At 45.3% G+C, this 20,742-nt stretch overlaps 2 protein-coding genes across 16 annotated transcripts in view; one reads left to right on the top strand and one right to left on the bottom strand.

The window, feature by feature from the left end:
- Nucleotides 1-20,742, top strand: part of CELF4 (CUGBP Elav-like family member 4) — a 921,337-nt gene that overhangs the window by 897,459 nt on the left and 3,136 nt on the right. For 13 of the 15 annotated variants that reach the window (XR_015732035.1, XR_015732034.1, XR_015732028.1 and 10 more), the window contains one exon: nt 18,022-18,103. The exons of the other annotated variants lie outside the window; for them this stretch is intronic. The gene's annotated coding sequence lies outside the window, so the exon portion shown is untranslated. The remainder of the gene's footprint in view (nt 1-18,021; nt 18,104-20,742) is intronic. 15 annotated transcript variants of the gene reach the window in all.
- KIAA1328 (KIAA1328 ortholog) overlaps nt 17,977-20,742 on the bottom strand; it is a 248,065-nt gene continuing 245,299 nt past the window's right edge. The window contains exon 11 of the mRNA XM_087885498.1: nt 17,977-18,446. Within this exon, the coding sequence (XP_087741624.1) occupies nt 18,443-18,446 (4 nt within the window). The 3' untranslated portion in view covers nt 17,977-18,442. The remainder of the gene's footprint in view (nt 18,447-20,742) is intronic.

The following is a 20,742-nucleotide window of genomic DNA, read 5'->3' as shown; positions in this document are numbered from 1 at the left end:
TTAGACTTAACTGTGGTTGTAAACTGGGGACTATCTGTATAAGCAGACAGCAGACAGTTTACCAAGATAGTAACCAATCAAGAACAGACCAAAAAAAATCCCAACTCTATTGTTACACTGATGATGTTACCTAGTTGGGTCATGAAATGTCTGTAAGAAAACATCCAAGCTCAGAAAGCACCAAGGACTCCATAGTCTTCCTCCTCTTCCTCCTCCTCCTCCTCCTCCTCCTCCTCCTCCTCCCCACAAACCCCACTCTCTTCCTGCACTGATGATGTTACCTAGTTGGGTCATGAAATGTCTGTAAGAAAACATCCAAGCTCAGAAAGCACCAAGGACTCCATAGTCTTCCTCTTCCTCCTCCTCCTCCTCCTCCTCCTCCTCCTCCTCCTCCTCCTCTTCCTCCTCCTCCTCCTCCTCCTCCTCCTCCTCCTCCTCCTCCTCCTTCTCCTCCTCCCCACAAACCCCACTCCCTTCTAGCACTGATGATGTTAGACTTTTTTTTTTTTTTTGCTTTAATTTATATGCCGCCCTTCTCCGGAGACTCAGGGCGGCTTACAATGCGTTAAGCAATAGCCTTCATACTTTTGTATATTTATACAAAGTCAGCTTATTGCCCCCACAAACTGGGTCCTCAATTTACCTACCTTAGAAAGGATGGAAGGCTGAGTCAACCTTGAGCCTTGGAGAGATTCGAACCAGTAGTAATTGCAAGTTTCATGACCCAACTAGGGAACATCATCGATGCTAGAAGGGAAAAAGGTTTGCAGAGAAACGCCTGCAAGAAAACATCCAAGCTCGGAGAGCACCAAGGCCCCCACAGTCCTCCTCCTTCTCTTCTTCTTCCTCTCCTCCTCTTCCTCCTCCTCCTCCTCCTCCTCTCCCAGCACTAAAGACCCCACCGAACCCATAATTTTCAAGGTGACAAACAAAACCAGAGAGCTTAGTTGATCAGGATTATAATCCACGTTCCTAAATTTGGTTACTTTGCCCTTTATCAGAAAATCTGAATTTGCTGAATTGATCCTATATTTCTGTACCTGGGGGAGATGCACAGAAATTGGGGATGGGTCTCCTGCCCCAGGTGCAGATGTCCCCACCAAGAGCTTTGCAGGACCCCAAGTGGATTAACATCGTGGCTAGAAGCAAACCGCCCCCATTTGTTTGCCTTCCATGCCATGGCAAGGATCTGTTCGCAGTCAGAATAATCCAATTTAAAGAAATGATTCATATTAGTGAGCACATCTGTCTGAGGCCCGAGCAAAACCCCGGTGTTAGTTTAATAAATGATGTTCATTAAACTCGGCTGAAAATATAATCTGGAGAGACTGATGGAGCAAACAGAGCAAAGAATAAGCTAACGGAGCCGCACAATTATCTGCTATCATTTGTTCTGGTGCCAATGCAGAAGTAAGCCTTGTTTGCTGAAATCTTAATTTCGTTTGGCTGAGGCCGAATCCATCAAAAAAGTCGAGCCGGCAGATGATGCTCTCGTTTCTCAAAATCTGTCAGAAAAAGGTAAAAAAAAAAAAAAAAAGAGCTGTTTTTCTTGATCGGGCCTACAGCAGAATTTAAAAAATTGAATGTTAAGGATGAGCAAAGAAATGTATCTCCGGGGACAGATGGTCCAAGCTCAGGACTTAAATTGTTGTGGTCTGTTGGCCGCCGACCCCTCCAGCAGCCGAATCAGAGGAGGAAGAGGAGGAGGCGTGGGAGTCAGGATCAGCATGAAGGCAACCTGAGAGCTCCAAGGGGGAAGAGGGAATGGAGCTGGCAGAGAGATAGACAGAGACAGAACCTGGACTGTCCGTCAGCCCTTAGATGGAGAGTCAACAGCCCCCAGGTCCGGAGGTGTCTGATGAGGAACAGCTGGGTCCAGAGCCTGATGTATGGATGCCCAGAAGGCAGAGGAGAGGAGAGCAGTGGAAATCTATGGGCCAGTCCTTGGGACAGAAGACGCATGGATGCGCAAAAGGCAGAGGAGAGGAGAGCCGGGGAAATCTATGGGCCAGTCCTTGGGACAGAAGACGCATGGATGCACAGAAGGCAGAGGAGAGGAGAGCCGGGGAAATCTATGGGCCAGTCCTTGGGACAGAAGACGCATGGATGCGCAGAAGGCAGAGGAGAGGAGAGCCGGGGAAATCTATGGGCCAGTCCTTGGGACAGAAGACGCATGGATGCGCAGAAGGCAGAGGAGAGGAGAGCCGGGGAAATCTATGGGCCAGTCCTTGGGACAGAAGACGCATGGATGCACAGAAGACAGAGGAGAGGAGAGCAGTGGAAATCTATGGGCCAGTCCTTGGGACAGAAGACGCATGGATGCGCAGAAGGCAGAGGAGAGGAGAGCCGGGGAAATCTATGGGCCAGTCCTTGGGACAGAAGACGCATGGATGCGCAGAAGGCAGAGGAGAGGAGAGCCGGGGAAATCTATGGGCCAGTCCTTGGGATGGAAGAGCCACCGCTGCAAGTGAAGCCCCTCCCTACCTCTGGGGATAAAAGGCAGAGGCCGGAGATGAATAGATGTGGCAGACAACTATTCATCTTCTGGCTGGACCGATTTGTTAGCCTGCGGTGAGAAAGAAACTTTTTGCTGGGGCTGCCGGCGCTCCTAAGAAAGGAATCTTTTCAGACCTTCAGAGGGTTTGTCGTGTTTGGGGAGCTGGGTCAGCACATAAATCTTGAACTTGGAAGATGAGCCTCACGACACAGGGATAGTGAGGTCAACGCAGATAGATTTTACACTTAGGAAGAAAAAACAAAAAAACAAAGGCACAAGTACAGATTAGGCAAAACGTGGCTCAAAAACAGTAATTGTTAGAGGGACCTTGGCGTCTTAGCGGAGGATTGTTTAAACATGAGCCAGCGGTGTGTGGCAGCAGCCAAAAAAGCGAATACAATCCTTGGTTGTATAAACAGAGGCACAGAATCAAAATCACATGAACTAGTAGTATCACTTTATAAAGCCTTAGTAAGGCCACACCTGGAATCCTGCATCCAGTTTTGGTCCCCACATTATGAAAACGAAGTTGAGACTTTGGAAAAAGTGCAGAGAAGAGTAACTAAAATGATTAAAGGCCTGGAGATTAAAACATATGAAGAACGGTTGCAGGAACTGGGTATGGCTTATCTGGAGGAAAGAAGGACTGGGGTGACGTCATAGCTGTTTTCCGGTATTTGAGGGGCTGCCACAAAGAGGAGGTGGATCAAATTATTTTCCAAAGCACCTGAAGGCAAGACAAGAAGCCATGGATGGAAATGAATCAAGGAGCGAAGCAAAACTGGAATAAAGGAGACATTTCCTGTCAATTAGAACAATTAATCAATGGAAGGAGTTGCCTTTACAAGTTATGGGTGCTCCATCACTGGAGGCTTTTAAGAAGGGAACTGGACAACCATTTGTCTGAAATGGCATAAGGTCTACTCAGGGGTGGGTTCTAAATTTTTTTACTACTGGTTCTGTGGGCGTGGCTTATTTTGTGGGCGTGGCTTGATGGTGTTGTGACAATTCTTTAGGATTTAGCAGAGGTACTGGTCTACCAGGCTTTTAACTGCTTGCAGAGCTGTACCGGTCTACTCATTTGTTTTTGGAGGCACCGGTCTACTCATTTGTTTTTGGAGGCACCGGTCTACTCATTTGTTTTTGGAGGCACCGGTCTACTCATTTGTTTTTGGAGGCACCGGTCTACTCATTTGTTTTTGGAGGCACCGGTCTATTCATTCGTTTTTGGAGGCACCGGTCTACTCATTTGTTTTTGGAGGCACCGGTCTATTCATTTGTTTTTGGAAGCACCGGTCTACTCATTCGTTTTTGGAGGCACCGGTCTATTCATTTGTTTTTGGAGGCACTGGTCTACTCATTTGTTTTTGGAGGCACCGGTCTACTCATTTGTTTTTGGAGGCACCGGTCTATTCATTCGTTTTTGGAGGCACTGGTCTACCACCACACTGCCTTTTAACACTGATCAGCTGTAGGGCAGCCCTTTGAAGCCCTACGGCATGAGTTTAAACAGTTTTTTTCCTTCTAGTCGATCAGCTGGGACTCGGGAGGCAGCAATAGATTGGGGATGGGGCCAAATTAAAGGTAAGAATAATACGGGGGGGGCGGGAGGGCCCAGCTCCCAAACAAAGAGAACCGGTTTGGTGACGTCATATCGTCACCGCTACCGGCTCGGCCAAACCCACCACTGGGTCTCCTGCTTGAGCAGGGGGTTGGACTAGAGGACCTCCAAGGCATCTTCCAACTGTGTTATTCTCTTAATTAACCAGAAGCAATGGATGGAAACGAATCAAGGAGAGAAGCAACCTAGAATTAAGGAGAAATTTCCTGACAGAACAATTAATCAGTGGAACTTGCTTACAAAAGTTGTGGGTTCTCCATCACTGGAGGTTTTTAATAAGAAATGGGACAACCATTTGTCTGAAATGGTATAGGGCCGTGACGGCGAACCTATTGCACAGATGCCATAGGTGGCACGCAGAGCCATATCTGTGGGCACGTGAGCGTTGCCCTACTCAGCTCCAGCTCCATACTGTTGTGGCCTGTCCAGGTTGTGTACAGACTTTGTGTGTGCTGCGTTCTTTGGGTCTGTAGCTGGGGCAGAACACATATGCACGCTGACCAGCTAATTTTCGGACCTTTCGGGCCCACCTGAAGTCAGGAAATGGGCTGTTTCCGGCCTCCGTGGGGGGAGGGAAGGCTGTTTTTGCCCTCCCCAGGCTCCAAGAAAGCCTCTGGAGCCTGGGGAGGGCGAAAAACAGGCCTACCAGGCCTACTGTTCCATCGCGTACCAAAAGCGTGGGTAGTGTGGGGGGGTCACATGTGCATGCTCAGGGGGTGGGGCACATTGAATTATGGGTATGGGCACACGCGTGCGTGACACACACACCCCATGTGATCCCTGCTTTTGGCACGCGATGACAAAAAGATTAGCCATCACTGGTATAGGGTCTCCTGCTTGAGCAGGGGGTGGACTAGAAGACCTCCAATGTCCCTTCCAACTCTGTTATTCTGTTATTTCTTATATTTTCCAGCCAGAGAAGGTTTTTTCCCCCCACGTACAAGCAGCCATCAAATTCCATACATCTGGATGGAACCAATTGGGGGGGGGAGTTAGGGGTCCTTCACATACTGTAGCAACCTGTTCGCCCACATTTCCAACCGGAAATGTGAGTGTGTGCTGTCCATACATGAATGCGGCATCAAAAACACAGCGATATAGGACAGGATTGCACTTGGGCGGGTGTGCGGGCTCACCTGCAGGTCGCCACTACCGGTTTGCCTGAACCAGTCTGAACCGAACCGGCTGAATACCACCTCTGCTCATAAGCTTTCGGCATTCATTACAAGGGAATTCAGTTACCTTTAGCGTTGAAGGCATCTTAGCTGTAACGCAATCTTTCTTCCCTCTTCCATTCCTCTTCAATCAGTCCTCTCCATTTCCCCCGCAGACACCAACACAACACCTGCACACCTGCAATTCATATCCATTGTATTGGATGGATATACAACATGTACATGGCACCCCTTCTCCAGCTGGTGCCCAGAAAAATCCAAAGGTCCACGAAGAGGCAACTAGAGATAGTCCTGTGGTCTTATAACCACAATCGAGCCCAAATTGCTAAACAGGAAAGGTGTTAAGTGAGTTTTGTTTCATTTTACAACCTTTCTTCTTGCAGTTGTTAAGTGAACCACTGCCATTGTTAAGTTACTAACACAGTTGTTCAGTGAATATGGCTTCCCCGTTGACTTCGCTGGTCAGAAGTTCGCAAAAGGGGATCACGTGACCCCGAGACACTGCAACCGTCATAAATATAAGTCAGTTACCAAGCGTCTGAATTTTGACCATGGGGTTGCTGCAATGGTCATAAGTGTGAAAAATAGTCATAATTCACTTTTTTAGTGCCATTGTGGTTGATCCTAACGTCTGTATAAACCTTCCTGGAGAAGAAGACGATTCTAGAAGGCCAGGCAGAGCTGTGGGTGGAGTCAAGAAAGGAATAAGTTTGGAATCATTTTGTTCCCACAAGCAGTCTAGATGTTCTGTCCCCGTCGCGCACACACACACAAACAGACAGCCAGGAGTTAATGAATCAAACAGTCAGGAATTCCTTTAAGATAACAGGCTTGGCAGCGACCCATGAACTGCCTGCCAAGAGATTTTACTCACTAAGGGAGGTTTTTTCTCCTCAGTCCAATATACCAAATTAATTCCTCCAAGCAAAGAATTGTCAAAGTCCAGTCCGAAGAAATCCAAAAAGAGATTCTAACAGGGTTCTAGAAACACGATATGGCTTCCGAGCTTTTCAATTTGTCCGTCACAAGGCCTGAATAGCCGACACACACCCTTTTATCCCTTGTGGGATGTGGTCCAGTGACTCAGCTCAATCTCTGGCCCGCCCACGCCTCTTTCTCTGCTGTGCGCGCTTATCCTTCCGACGCTGTCTGGGATCCAGCCAAAACTCATCCCCCTGTTCTGTCCCCGTCTCACACATGCACACAAACAGTCAGCCAGGAGTTAAAATAAACTTGCAGACAATAATTTCCTTTGATAACAGAATTGGCAGCAACTCAGTAGCTGCTTGCCAAAAACTTTACTCACAGAGGGAGGTGTTCCTCCTCCGTCAGATAAACCAAAATAAATTCACAAAGCCAAAGAATTGTCAAGTCCAGTCCATAATAAATCCAAGGAAGGCAGATAACGAAGTTCCAGAGACACAATATGACTTGCTAGCTGTTCAGTTTTGTCTGTCACAAAGCCTGAATGGCCACCACACCCCCTTTTATCCCCTGTGGGGTGTGGTCCAGTGACTCAGCTTAATCTCTGGCATGCCTCCTTCTCTGCTGCGTGTGCTTGTCTTTCCGACGCTGGCGGGGATCCAGCCAAGACTTATCTCCGTTGCTGTCTAACTGCGGCTTCTCAGAGATGCCTGGCTCCTGGACTATCTCTTCTCCTTCGGAAGATACCTGAGGCATTGCCAGAGGGGAGGGTCCTGGAGAGGGAGGCCTTGCCAAATCCTCTCCTTCACCTTCTGAGTCCTCTCCCTCTGTTAGGACAGGCTCAGGGGTCGGAGTCACAACACTAGGTCTAAGCTCTCTTGAATTGTGTTAACTGTTATCTAACATCAGTTTAACTAGAACTTAACTCTTTGTGCCTGACAGAGGGTTAGGGTTAAGGTTAAGGTTAAGGTATACAGTGGCTCAGTGGCTAAGACACTGAGCTTGTCGATCAGAAGGTCAGCAGTTCAGCACTTCGATTCCCTAGAGCTGCGGAACGGGGTGAGCTCCCATTACTTGTCCCAGCTTCTGTCAACCTAGCAGTTCGAAAGCACTTTAAAAAATGCAAGTAGAAAAATAGGGACCACCTTTGGTGGGAAGGGAACAGCACTCCATGCTCCGTGTCAAAAACAGATCATGCCAGACTAATCTTATTGTATTCTTTGACAAAGTGACAAAATTAATGGACCAGAGGAATACTGTCGATATAATTAACTTGGAGTTCAGTAAAGCATTTGATAAAGTAGACCATAAGCTACTACTAGATAAAATAGAAAAACTGTGGGTTAGATAGCATCACCACCAGATGGATTCGTAACTGGCTGACCAATCGCACTCAACGCCTAGTCCTCAATGGAACTGCACCTACATGGAGGGAAGTATGCAGTGGAGTACCCCAAGGCTCTGTTTTAGGCCCAGTGCTCTTCAACATCTTCATCAATGACTTGGACGAGGGGATAGATGTGGAACTCATCAAATTTGCAGATGACACCAAGCTAATAGCCAACACTCCAGAAGATAGGCTCAAGGTATAGAAGGATCTTGACAGACTTGAACATTGGGCGCTATCTAACAAAGTGAAATTCAACAGTGAAAAAAGTAAGGTTCTACATTTAGAGAAGAAAAACAAAATGCACAGGCACGGTATATGTGGTACCTTACTCAATAGTAGTAACTCTGAGAGGGATCTTGGAGTCCTAGTGGACAACCATTTAGATATGAGCCAGCCGTGTGCAGCAGCTGCCAAAAAAGCCAACAAAGTTCTGGGCTGCATCAACAGAGGGATAGAATCAAGATCATGTGAAGTGTTAATCCCACTTTATAAGGCCTTGGTTAAGGCCACACTTGGAATCCTGCATCCAGTTTTGGTGGCCAAGATGTAAAACGAGATGTGGAGACTCTAGAAAGAGTGCAGAGAAGAGCAACCAAGAGGATTAGGGGACTGGAGGCTAAAACATATGAAGAACGGTTGCAGGAACTGGGTAAGTCTAGTTTAATGAAAAGAGGGACCAGGGGAGACATGATAGCAGTGTTCCAATATCTCAGGGGTTGCCACAAAGAAGAGGGAGTCAAACTATTCTCCAAAGCACCTGAAGGCAGGACAAGAAGCAAAGGGTGGAAACTAATCAAGGAGAGAAGCAACTTAGAACTAAGGAGAAATTTCCTGAGAGTTAGAACCTTGGGCGTTGAGTCATGCCGGCCACATGATCACGGAGACGTCTTCAGACAGTGCTGGCTCTTCGGCTTAGAAACAGAGATGAGCACCGCCCCCTAGAGCTGGAAACAACTAGCGCACATGTGCGGGGGAACCTTTACCTTAAGGCTAAGGATGTTTTCCCCCAACCAGGTTCACAAGTAAGAGTCAGAGAAAACCATGTTGGGTTGTGACTGTGAAAAGAGAAAATTAGTCCACTTTTGTTGATCAGTTACAGTATTTTTCAGAGTATAAGACACACCTTAGTTTTTGGGGAGGAAAATAAGAAAACAGCTGATTGGCGGATGGATCAGCCTCCCGGAATACCCCCAATCAGCTGTTCCCATAGGTGAATTTTAGCAACAGGTTCGTTGGTTGTGACATCTGTGCTTTGCTTTTTTTTTTTTTTTTTGCTTTTTCTTCTGCCTCTGAAACTTCTGAAACTCTGTTTCAGAAAAAACTTTTTTTCCTGCCTCTGAAAGCTTCTGAAACAGACCTTTAGAAAAAAAAGGCGTTTTCTGAAGCTCTGTTTGGAGGCTTTTTTTCTAAAGCTTCTTTCAGAGGCTTCTTTCAGCCTCTGAAATCTCCATTTGCGAGGCTGGGCGGGGCTACATTCGGAGTATAAGACGCACCCAGATTTTCACCCTCTTTTTTGGAAGAAAAAGGTGCGTCTTATACTCTGAAAAATACGGTATGTTTATTCTGATATGAGTGTTATGTTCTTTTCTTTTTTTAAAGCAGTCTGAAGTTAACAACATCCAGTAATTAATTAACATATATTTATAGCCTGGTTGGGAAACAGCCCAGATACTTAGATGGGTGTCTACCCTACAGCAAAGGATTAAAAATAGATTTGTGTTTATACCGGTGGCTTCCTTTTAATTCTAGGAGATTTGCTCAATGTTTATTTGGATAACTTGGATAACAATCCAAGTTTCATTGAGGCAATAATTCAATATCTGGCATATCGTTCAAAATGGAGTTTTAGATTTTTTTGAAAAAAAAGGGGGGGGAAAGGAAATTAATAAAAGTTGAATAATTAATAGGTCCGTGAAAGCATATGGAGCAATCAGAGGTTTCAATCGGTGTTGAGTGTACAGGGACACTAATTTTCACGTCATTCTTTGTAGCTGGTGGGACGTCCTAGTTTTAGTGCAATTAAAAATGAATCGAAAATATTTGGAGCAGGGGTGAAATCTACTTACCTTCCCAACCGGTTCGGAAGTGCACACACTGCATCACGTACGCGCACGGACCCTCTGCGCATGGGCAGAGGGTAAAAATTGGTTTTAACCAGGAAGTAATGACGCGTGGGCGGAGCCTCGTGCCACCATCGCTACTGGTTCTCCGAACCACCAGCCACCATCGCTACCAGTTCGGCCGAACTAGTCTGAACTGGGAGCATTTCACCCCAGATTTGGAGCTCATTGCGCCGCGTAGCAAATGGAAGGCGATTTGAAGCTGCTGGCCAATAATGATAAGAACAACAATAACAAAGTCAATGCTATAATATTCCATTGAAACTGAAAGATGATTTTAGAAAAGAATAGAATGAATGAGCTGCAAGGGACCTTGGAGGTCATCTAGTCCAGCCCCCTGCTCAATTTCACTGAGGGCCACATTAGGGCTGTGATTGACCTTGGGGGCAGGGGTGAAATGCTCCCGGTTCAGACCAGATCGCCTGATCCGGTTGCGATGGCGGCAGGTGGTTGGGAGAACCGGTAGCAAAAATCCCTGTGCCCCCACCCCCCATGCCCAGCTGAGCCGCACGATTATCAGAGGCTTTTTTTTTTTACTTTTAAAAGCATTTTTTCTACAACCTCTTCGGCCAAAAAAAATGCTTTTAAAAGTAAAAAAAAAAGCCTCTGATGATCACGCGGCACATCTGGGATCATCAGAGGCTTTTAAAAGCATTTTTTCTACAACCTCTTCGGCCAAAAAATGCTTTTAAAAGTAAAAAAAAAAAGCCTCTGATGATCGCGCGGCACATCTGGGATCATCAGAGGCTTTTAAAAGCATTTTTTCTACAACCTCTTCGGCCGAAGAAGTTGTAGAAAAAATGCTTTTAAAAGCCTCTGATGATCCCAGCTGAGTTGCCTGATCGTCAGAGGCTTCTAAAAGCATTTTTTCCTGCAACCTCTTAAGGTTGTAGAAAAAATGCTTTTAAAAGTAAAAAAAAAAAAAGTTGGCCACGCCCATCCAATCACATTACCACCACCACCACCAAGCCACGCCCGCAGAACCGGTAGTAACAAATTTTAGATTTCACCCCTGCTTGGGGGGGCTGGGGCGTGTGGGCGACTGGGTGGTCATGGCCAGCTTGACGCCACTCCCTAAACTGCTGGCATGTTTCCTCTTTGCATTGGATAGACTGGGCCGAAGCCACGCTGGCCTTGTGTTTGACATCCATAGTCGAGAGTTTTTAGAATTCATAGGGGTTCTTGATATAGGAGGAGAAGAAGGGATAGCTAACATATGAGGAACTGTTGCAAGAATTGGGTAAAGATAAAGGTTCCCCTCGCACATACTGTATTTTTCAGAGTATAAGACGCACCTTTCCCCCCAGCTAAAAGGGGGTGAAAATTTAGGTGCATCTTATACACTGAATGTAGCCCCGCCCACCCACTGGCCCCCACCCTTTGGCCTCTGCCTCGCAGCAGTTAACTCCTTGCAAGCAAACAGCAAGAAAAAACAGCTCCCTTCAGCTTCAGCACAGCCTAATTAGCACAAGTTAATTGTATCAGCCTCCTGACTCTCAGCTGATCTGCCCTCAGCTGTTTTGAACAGGCCTCTGCTGCTTGCTGCAAGGAGGTAAATTGCTGGAGCAGATTTTTTTTTCCAGCTATGCTGAAAACGAAACTGAAAGTAAAGCAGGCTGTTTGCTGTTTGCTGCAACGGGGCAAAATTGCTCAGAGGCAGAGGGAGATTTTTTTTTCTTCTTTTCCTCACCAAAAAAGGTAGGTGAGTCTTATACTCCAAAAAATATGGTATGTGCTAGTCGTTCCTGACTCTAGGGGGCGGTGCTCATCTCCGTTTCAAAGCCAAAGAGCCAGCGCTGTCCAAAGACGTCTCCATGGCCATGTGGTCGGCATGACTCAATGCCAAAGGCACATGGAACGCTGTTACCTTCCCACCAAAGGTGGTCCCTATTTTTCTACTTGCATTTTTACGTGCTTTCGAACTGCTAGGTTGGCAGAAGCTGGGACAAGTCACGGGAGCTCACCCCATTACGCAGCACTAGGGATTCGAACCTCTGAACTGCCGACCGTTCGATTGACAAGTTAAGCATCTTAGCCACTGAACCACCGCGTCCCTAATTGGGTAGGTCTGGTTTAATGAAAAGAGGGGGAGACATGATAGCAGTCTTCCGCTATCTCAGGGGCTGCCCCAAAGAAGAGGGAGTCAAGCTATTCTCCAAAGCACCTGAGGTAGAACAAGAAGCAATGAATGGAAACTAATCAAGGAGAGAAGCAACCTAAAACTAGGGAGAAATTTCCTGACAGTGAGAACAATTCACCAGTGGAATGACTTGCCTCCAGAAGTTGTGGATGTTCCATCCGTAGAGATTTTTAAGAAGAGATTGGAAACCCATTTGTCTGAAATGGTATAGGGTGTCCTGCTTGAGCAAGGGGTTGGACTAGAAGACCTCCAATGTCCCTTAGAGTCCTATGATTCTATTATAATCAGTGGAAGGGTTTGCCTCCAAAGGTTGTGGGTACTCCATCACTGGAGGTTTTGAAGAAGAGACTGGACAATCATTTGCCTGAAATGGTATAGGGCTGTGATGGCGAACCTATGGCACGCATGCCACAGGTGGCACACATAGCCATATCAGTGGGCACGCCAGCTCAGCTCTGGTGTGCATGCATGCACTGGCCAGCTGATTTTCATGCCTTCTGGGCCCACCAGAAGTAGGGAAACAGGCTGTTTCCTGCCTCCAGAGGGCCTGGGAGGGTGGGGAAGGCCCGTTTTTCTTTCTCACCTGGCTCCAGATCCTCTCTATGCATCTGGGGAGGGCAAAAACAGCCTTCCCTACTCCCTCGGAGGCCTGAAACTATTCATTTCCCAACTCCCAGTTGGACAGGAAGTGATGTTTTTTGCTGTCCCCAGCCTCCAGAGACTCCTAGAGATGCTCTGGAGGCTGGGGACAACAAAAAAGTCACTTCCTGTCCAACCAGGAGTTGGGAAATGGGCTGTTTCAGGCCTCTGGAGGGTCTCCGAGGGAGTGGGGAAGGCTGTTTTCACCCTCCCCAGATGCATAGAGAGGATCTGGACCCAGGTGAGAAAGAAAAACGGGCCTACTGGCCCATCACGTGCCAGGAGCAGGGGGGAGGGGTGGTTGTGCGCAGATGTGCAGGGCAGGGCACATAGAATTATGGGTGTGGACACGCGCACGTGCGAACCTCCCCCGCCCCCCCCTTTTCCTGGCATGCAATGACAAAAAGGTTAGTCATCACTGGTATAGGGTGTCCTGCTTGAGCAAGGGGTTGGACTAGAAGATCTCCAATGTCCCTTCCAATTCTGTAAAATTCTTTTAAATTGGAGGTGACGAAGGACCTCACAAGTGCTTGAGTATAGATGACATTAGATACAGGAGAAACAATTCTTTACTATTCAAAGGTGACCTTCCCTCTTGCTAAATATGACAGAGGAATCTGAGAAGGAAAATCCAGTATTAAATATGCTAAACGTGGAGACTTCCTTTGGTCCACCTGTTTAGATGTTCTTCCTACAATATTGTTTCTGTTATGTCTACAGAAGTACAAAACTGCTAAGCTGAATAGCAAGGGTGATATCCTCTTTACGTACATGGTTGATTCTTCAATCCATAGGACCTCTAAGGGGTCTTTTTTAGAAAGTATAGGTGGTGGGTTATTGTTGATTGACCTCCTTGAGGAATATCTAAGGGTCATGAACAAGAGTTAGGTTAGAGTGGTGTGGTGGCCTAGAGGTGGAGCTCTCGCCTCACAATCAGGAGGCTGTGAGTTCGATCCTAGATAGAGGCAGATATTTCTCTCTCTGGGTGCTCTGAGAATATATATCTGCTGAATATAACTCCGCATTGGTGACAGGAAGGGCATCTGGCCATTAAAACGCTCCATTCAGTTGTCCAGATTCCACCCCGCAAGGGATTACGGGGTCGTTAAACGATGATGTTGAACAAGAGTTAGGTTGGGGAACATGATGTGATTTTTATCTTATTGTGGGTCCTCTGGACTTTTCTGCGTAGGCGTTTTCTTGATGAAAAGAGAATTTAGCTCCTTCATTAGGGAAACTTTAGATACAGTGTGTCAAATAGGTATATCTGCACCAATGTCCATATAGGTAGTCCTCAGCTTACGACCACAACTGAGCCCAACGTTGATGTTGTTAAGTGAGAAATTTGTTCAGTGCATTTTGCCCCATTTCTATGACTTTTCTTAACACGTTTGTTAAGCGAGTCACTGCAGTTGTTAAATTAGTCACATGGTTGTTAAGTGAATCTGGCTTCCCCGCTGACTTGGCTCGTCAGAAGGTCACAAAAGGTCCCGGGGTCACACCGATGGACACGGCGACCGTCGTAATGTGAGTCAGTTGACAAGTGTCTGAATTTTATTCATGTGACCCTGAGGATGCTTACAACGGTCGTAAGGGTGAAAAACGGTCATAAGTCTCTTTTTTTCAGTGCCATGGTAAGCGAACAGTTGTAGGTCGAGGACTATCTGTAGTTGAGCTGGTCGCTGAGTTAAGTTATCCTGTTTTGTGGACTTCCTTGAATCATAAGCTTACTAAATGTGCTAGATTTGTATGCTAGAATAAACAGGAAAAATAGAAATATTCACAAGGACCCTCAAAAAGAAGTTTAATACTTAGCAAGCAACCCAGGTACCCTCTTTCGCCAAAAATAAGACACAACCAGAAAATAAGTCCTAGCATGATTTTTCAGGATGCTCGTAATATAAGCCCTACCCCCCAAAATAAGCCCCAGTTAAGATTGCCAGCCAGATGGGCGCATTTCCCCAAAAATAAGACCTAACCAGAAAATAAGTCCTAATGTGTCTTTTGGAGCAAAAATTAATATAAGACCCGGTCTTATTTTCAGGGAAACATGGTAACTACAACATAAAGAGAGAGGGAGGGATGAAGGAGGGTGAGAGAAAGGGAGAGAGGGTGGGGAGAGAGAGAAGGAGAGGGGGAGGGAGGAAGAGAAGGAAAGGGGGAGGGAGAAAAAGAGAGAGGGAGAGAAGGAGAGAGATGGAAGGAGGGAGAGGGAGGGAGAGGAAGGGAGGGAGGAAGAGAGAGAAGTAGAGGAATGGAAGGAGGGAGAGAGGAAGGGAGGAAGGGAGAGGGAGAGGGAGGGAGGGAAAGAAAGAGGGAGAGAGAGAGGGAAGAAGGGAAAGAGAAAGAGGGGAAGGGAAAGAAAGCAGGAAAGAGGGAGGGAGAGAAAGAAAGATGGAGAGAGGGGGAGGGAGAGAGGAAAGGAGAGAAAGGAGGAGAGAGAGGGAGAAAGGGAAAGAGGGAGATAGAGAGAGGGAGGGAGAGAGAGAGAGAAAGAGGGAGAGAGAAAGAGGGAGAGAAAGAGAGAGGGAGGGAGAGAGAGAGAGAAAGAGGGAGGGAGAGAGGGAGGGAGGGAGGAAGGGAAAGAGGGAGAGAGAGGGAGGGAGAGAGAGAGAAAGAGGGAGAGAGAAAGAGGGAGAGATAGAGAGAGGGAAGGAGAGAGAGAAAGAAAGAGGGAGAGGGAGGGAGGGAGGGAGGGAGAGAAAGAAAGAGGGAGAGAGAGAAAGAGGGAGAGAAAGAGGGAGGGAGAGAGAAATTTTCTTTTTCCTCTGCAGCTGGTCAGCCTAGGCTAAATCAGTAACAGATACAGTTAAGTCATCATCATTAAACCTTTTGGGAGAGAATCCGTGGACATTTACATGCCATCTAACTGTCCAAAGACTTGAAGTGGGGAAGGTCTTGTAGGAGTGAATTCTGAGTTCTTTATAAATTCAAAGACCTTCCTCTTGTTGTCCTGGGCACTGACAGTGTCAGATGGGTGAGTGAGCAAGTGAGTGAGATGATAGACAGAGATATAGGTAAGATACGATAAATACAAAATAGATAGAAAATAAGGTAAAAGTATAGAGAGATCAAGATTGAGAGATAATGATTAGGTTGAGAGAGTGAAAGATAAGAGAGGTAAAATAGATGATAGAAATAGATAATGGCTGAGATATTGTAGATGAGAGAGAGGTAATGACAGAGATAGATGATAGATAGATAGATAGATAGATAGATAGATAGATAGATAGATAGATAGATAGATAGATGATAGATAGATAGATAGATAGAAGAGAGAGAGAGATAGCAGTTAGATATAGAGATAGATAGATAGATAGATGGATGGATAGATAGATGATAGATGCCCTGTTTTCCCCAAAATAAGACATCCCCTGATAATAAGCCCAATTGGGCTTTTGAGCGCATGGCAATAAGGCCAAGCGCTTATTTCAGGGTTCAAAAAAATATGACAGGGTCTTATTTTCGGGAAAACATGGTAGATAGATAGATGATAGATGATAGATAGATAGATAGATAGATAGATAGATAGATAGATAGATAGATAGATAGATAGATAGATAGAAGATAGGTAGGTAGATAGGTAGGTAGATACATTAGGTAGGTAGACATGGATGGATGGATGAATGGATGGATGGATGGATGGATACATACATACATACATACATACATACATACATACATACATACATACATACAGGTAGGATTTTAGCTAAGGTTTTAAAGGACCTTGCAGAGTGCTCTGTAAGGATTTTTAGAAGATTTTAAGCTAGGATTTTAATCAGAATTTTAAACATTTTAACTAACTTATTTAACATGACGCGGGAAAACACCCGAGATTTTAATTTTTTGCATACATACATACATACCTACAGTACATAAGAGACAGAGAGATAAAATAGATGATAGAAATAGATAATGGCAGAGATACTATAGATGAGAGAAATAATGGCAGACAGAGATAGATGATAGATGGAAGATGTTGCGAGAGAGAGAGATGATAAACAACAAAAAAGATAAGAGTGACACACGGTCCAGAGATTTTTAATCTGAATTTATTCTTTTAGTTTATACATTTTTCTAGAATATTTCACGCCGCTGATCAATTGGATTACAGTCCCTCCCAAAAACAACTCTCTCAACCCTTTCTTTTCTTTCTTTCTTTTTCTTTTTCTTTTTCTTTTCGCTAACGTGAACGCTGTTCTCTACATACAGGAACTCCCTAGGGAAAGGGAGTTGTGTATGAGACATTGCTTCTGTGGTGGGCTCTGCTGTGTTTTGTGCCGCTTTAAAACGGGGGAGCCGGATCTTCCGTTTTTGATCTGCTCTGAGTGCCGAGACGTTACCCAACTATCGCTTCCTTCATAACATGGTGTGTCTAGATTTCAGGAAGCTATGTCAAAGATTGCTCACTTCATACACCTCTACATGGAATCGGGGGGCCCGAAAGTAGCTGGCATTCACATAATTGACACAACCGAACACAACAAAATGTAATTTCTGGGCAACCCATACTTCAAGGAGGAGGCATCTGCCAGGCATTGATAGTCCAGACTCTTTTGGGTTCTTGACATGTTTAGAAGAAAGAAGTCTCAAGTATTAAGCTTCCTCCAAGGTCCTTTCCAAGAAGAACTGAAAGTTTTGGGGCAAGGGACACCTGTTTAGGCAGAGGTACCTCCTCCAGGTCAGATCTGGAGATGTAGGCGTTGACTGGGACAGGTTTGTTTTGAAGTCCAACCTCCGAAAGAGACGTTGGGCAGCCAAGATACTGTTCGGACTTTGCAAATCAATGGTCCACGTTGGCCGCCATCCATTGAATGCATGCTTCTCTCAGCTGCCACAACATGGTTCTGTTAATAGTCACTGTTTTTATGTGTCCACATGAATTGTGTCTTTTGTGTCAGTGTCTCTTTGGCTAGGCTTCCTCCATTCCTTTTGATTTCTTCCTTATGATTTCTGGTTTTTTTGTTTTGTTTCGGTTTTTTTGTCCTTTTCGTTTTCTCTTCGTTTGGTTGTGTGCTCATTACAGCTTTTTGGAACAATGCTGTATTTTAGTGATTTCTACTCCTTCTCCTCTATTTCCTTCTCCTCTCCCCTCCTTCTCCTTTTGCTTCTCCTTCTCTTCCTTCCATCCTTCTCCTCCTCTCCACTTCCTCCCATCCTTCTTTCTCCTCTCCCTCCCATTCTTCTCCTCCTTCTCTTTCTCCTTTCCCTCCCATCTTCTCCTCCTTCTTTCTTCTTCCTCCTCCTTCTCCTCCTTCCCCTCTTCCTCTCCTCCTCTTCCTCCTCCCTTCCTCCCTCCCTCCCTTCTCCTCCTTTTCCTTCTTTCTCTCTCTCTCTCTTTTCCGTCTGGTTTTCGTTTGGGTTTTTAACCTCTCTCTTCCTTCCCACCTTCCTCCCACCCCCCTTTCCCCACCCACCCACCCCAGACTATATATAAATATATCAATATCTATATAAAAAAAAATTCTTTTCTTCTTTTGTCATTCAATCAAATTCCAACCCAACCACCAAGAGCCAGTCAAATCCACCACAGTCCCGCGCTGAGCTAGGAAAAAAGTAATGACAGGAAAGTGGAGCACACAGTACCCCAGTCCGTAAGTTCAACCGTCAACTCAAAGTTGGAAGTGTGATATGATGGCACCATGTAACTCAGCTAAGAATTGGTTGCATGACCTGCCGTCAAGTTTCGTGGAGATGCTGTGATTGAAACATTATTTTCTTGGATGTCGTATCGGTTGAATAATTGGCCAGTCATGATCACTTGTGCCTTTCTTGACTCTGTGCTGCCACAATTTTTTCTTGCCGTGCTCATGTTTATTTATTTATTTATTTATTTTTGTCTTATTCTTCGTTTGTTTCCTTTTTAGTGCTTGCAGTGGTTTCGTTGTGGTTTTGAGTTTTCTCGTTCAGCAACTTTAACGCTTCTTTAGATATCACCTGGAATGGGGGAGAAGACAAATTTCTAATTATTTTTTTTTTTAGGGAAAGGGAAGAAATGGGATTGTTGTCTATGTTTTGAGTAATTTCCAACCAGTAAGGAAAAGGAGACGTGTGATTGGTATTTTTTTGCACCCTGAATACTTGTGTTTTCAATGAATTGGGGGCCTTTTTCAATTGAGTCTTCTCGTTCTCTTCCTTCCTTAAAATATATCCTTAAAATCCCTCTCCAAAAAAAAAAAAAAATCAAGAGTTAATTGCAGTGCAAAAGAAAATAGCCACGTACCAAAGCAAGCTAGAAAAGAACTTCTTAAGTGCCTTATTATCAAAAAAAAATTCCAATTTTTAAGGTTTGGGTAGCACAAGAAGGCTTAAGAAATCCATTGCTTTGGGGAAAGGGGTGTGTGTGAGAATATTATTTGGGGTTAAAAAGATTTTTAAAAAACCCAAAACAATCCTGATTCTAAACTAAAAGGCCTCGTGCATTTTTGTTTTTAGTTACAACTGAAAAAGGATCCTGGATGAGTGTTTTTTCCTTTATATATATATATATATATATTTATATTTCCTTTAGTTTCTTCTATTCTTATAATTTTTGGTGTCGTAATTGTTACAACTGCTGTGTCCAGTTTGCTGTTTGTTCGATCAACAGTGTGGGGAGAAAAAACAACAACTTTGCCAGCATGGTTTGAGCTTAAAAGCATGACGTTTCTCTATCTAAAGGAAGCTTTTGCGGGGTTTTTTTCGATCTTTCCTTTCTTAAAGTTTTCTTGATGTAATAAATCACCGAGTCTCTGAGAAGAGAAACCTGCTTGCCAGCAGGAGATAAGAACTAATCCCTCAACGATTAAGCATTCTCCTTAAATGTCAAATTGGAATCATGATTTTTTTTTTAAAAAAAATTCTTTTTATTCAAGAAACATTAGCCTTACATTTTTACGTTCGTTTTTATTGCACAGAGAGACAGGAACAGTGGTGGGATTCAGCCAGTTCGGGTGAATCGGTTGTTAAGTTGCTCCCTGGCCCCACCCCTCCCCACCCCTTCCAGGAGTCCCCACGTGCCCCATTTTGGCTCCCAGGTAAGTGCAGGGAGGCCTCCAAGGCCCAAAACAGGGCACGGGGGGGGGGGGGTGCAACGTGGCTCCCCCTCCCCCGGTGGCCCGTTTTTGTTCCCAGGAGGCTGCAGGGAGGCCTACTAGGCCCAAAACAGGAAGTGGGGGGGGCACACACACACCCGCGGCCTGTTTTTGCTCCCAGGGGGATGCAGGAGGCCGAGTGCTGCCTGTCACATCCCCTGGCCACTCCCACCATGGCCACGCCCACCCAGCCGGTCATTACGGCAGAAAACCGGTTGTTAAATTATTTGAATCCCACCACTGGACAGGAAGTTTGTTCCAGGCGATTTTTACATTCCAAGCCTCCTGTTCAAAGTATTATTTTTTTTTTCTGTGCTTTGCAAAAAGAAAACAATTTATCAGCAACTGGCCTTTTTGAGACAAGGCAAGGGAAGGACTCAAACTTAGATGAGGGAATAGAAGGGGAACTCATCAAATTTGCAGACGACACTAAACTGGCAGGAATAGCCAACACCCCAGAAGACAAGCTGAGGATCCAAAAAGATCCTGACAAACTTGAACAATGGGCCCCATCCAACAAAATGAATTTCAACGCGGAAAAAAGCAAAGTTATACATTTAGGCAGGAAAAATCAAAGGTATAAGTACAGATTAGGCGAGACCTGGTGCAAAATCAGTGTCTGGGAGAGGGACCTTGGAGTCCTAGTGGACGATCCCTTAAACATGAGCCAGCCATGTGCGGCAGCAGCCAAAAAAGCTAATACAATCCTGGTTTGTATAAACAGAGGCATAGAATCAAGATCATGTGAAGTATTAGTACCACTTTATAAAACCCTAGTAAGGCCACACCTGGAATGCTGCAACCAATTTTGGTCACCGTACTACAAAAAAGATGTTGAGACTTTGGAAAAAGTGCAGAGAAGAGCAACTAAGATGATCAAAGGCCTGGAGACTAAAACATATAAACAACACCTGCAGGATTTGGGTTTGGCTAGTCTAGAGAAAAGAAGAATGAGGGGTGACATGATAGCAGTATTCCAGTATTTGAGGGGCGGCCACAATGAAGAGGGGGTCAAATTATTCTACAAAGCATCAGAGGCAGTGGTGGGTTCCAACTGGCATTACTACCGGTTCTCTTCGTGCACACACTTTGCATTTTTCAGCCGAAGAGGTTGTAGAAAAAAATGCTTTTAAAAATTAAAAAAAGCCTCTGATGATCGC

The sequence above is a fragment of the Pantherophis guttatus genome, chromosome 2, assembly GCF_059756535.1.
Source record: "Pantherophis guttatus breed Tessera chromosome 2, ASM5975653v1, whole genome shotgun sequence".
Classification (NCBI taxonomy): Eukaryota; Metazoa; Chordata; class Lepidosauria; order Squamata; family Colubridae; genus Pantherophis; species Pantherophis guttatus.
This window is presented reverse-complemented; position numbering and strand designations above follow the sequence as displayed.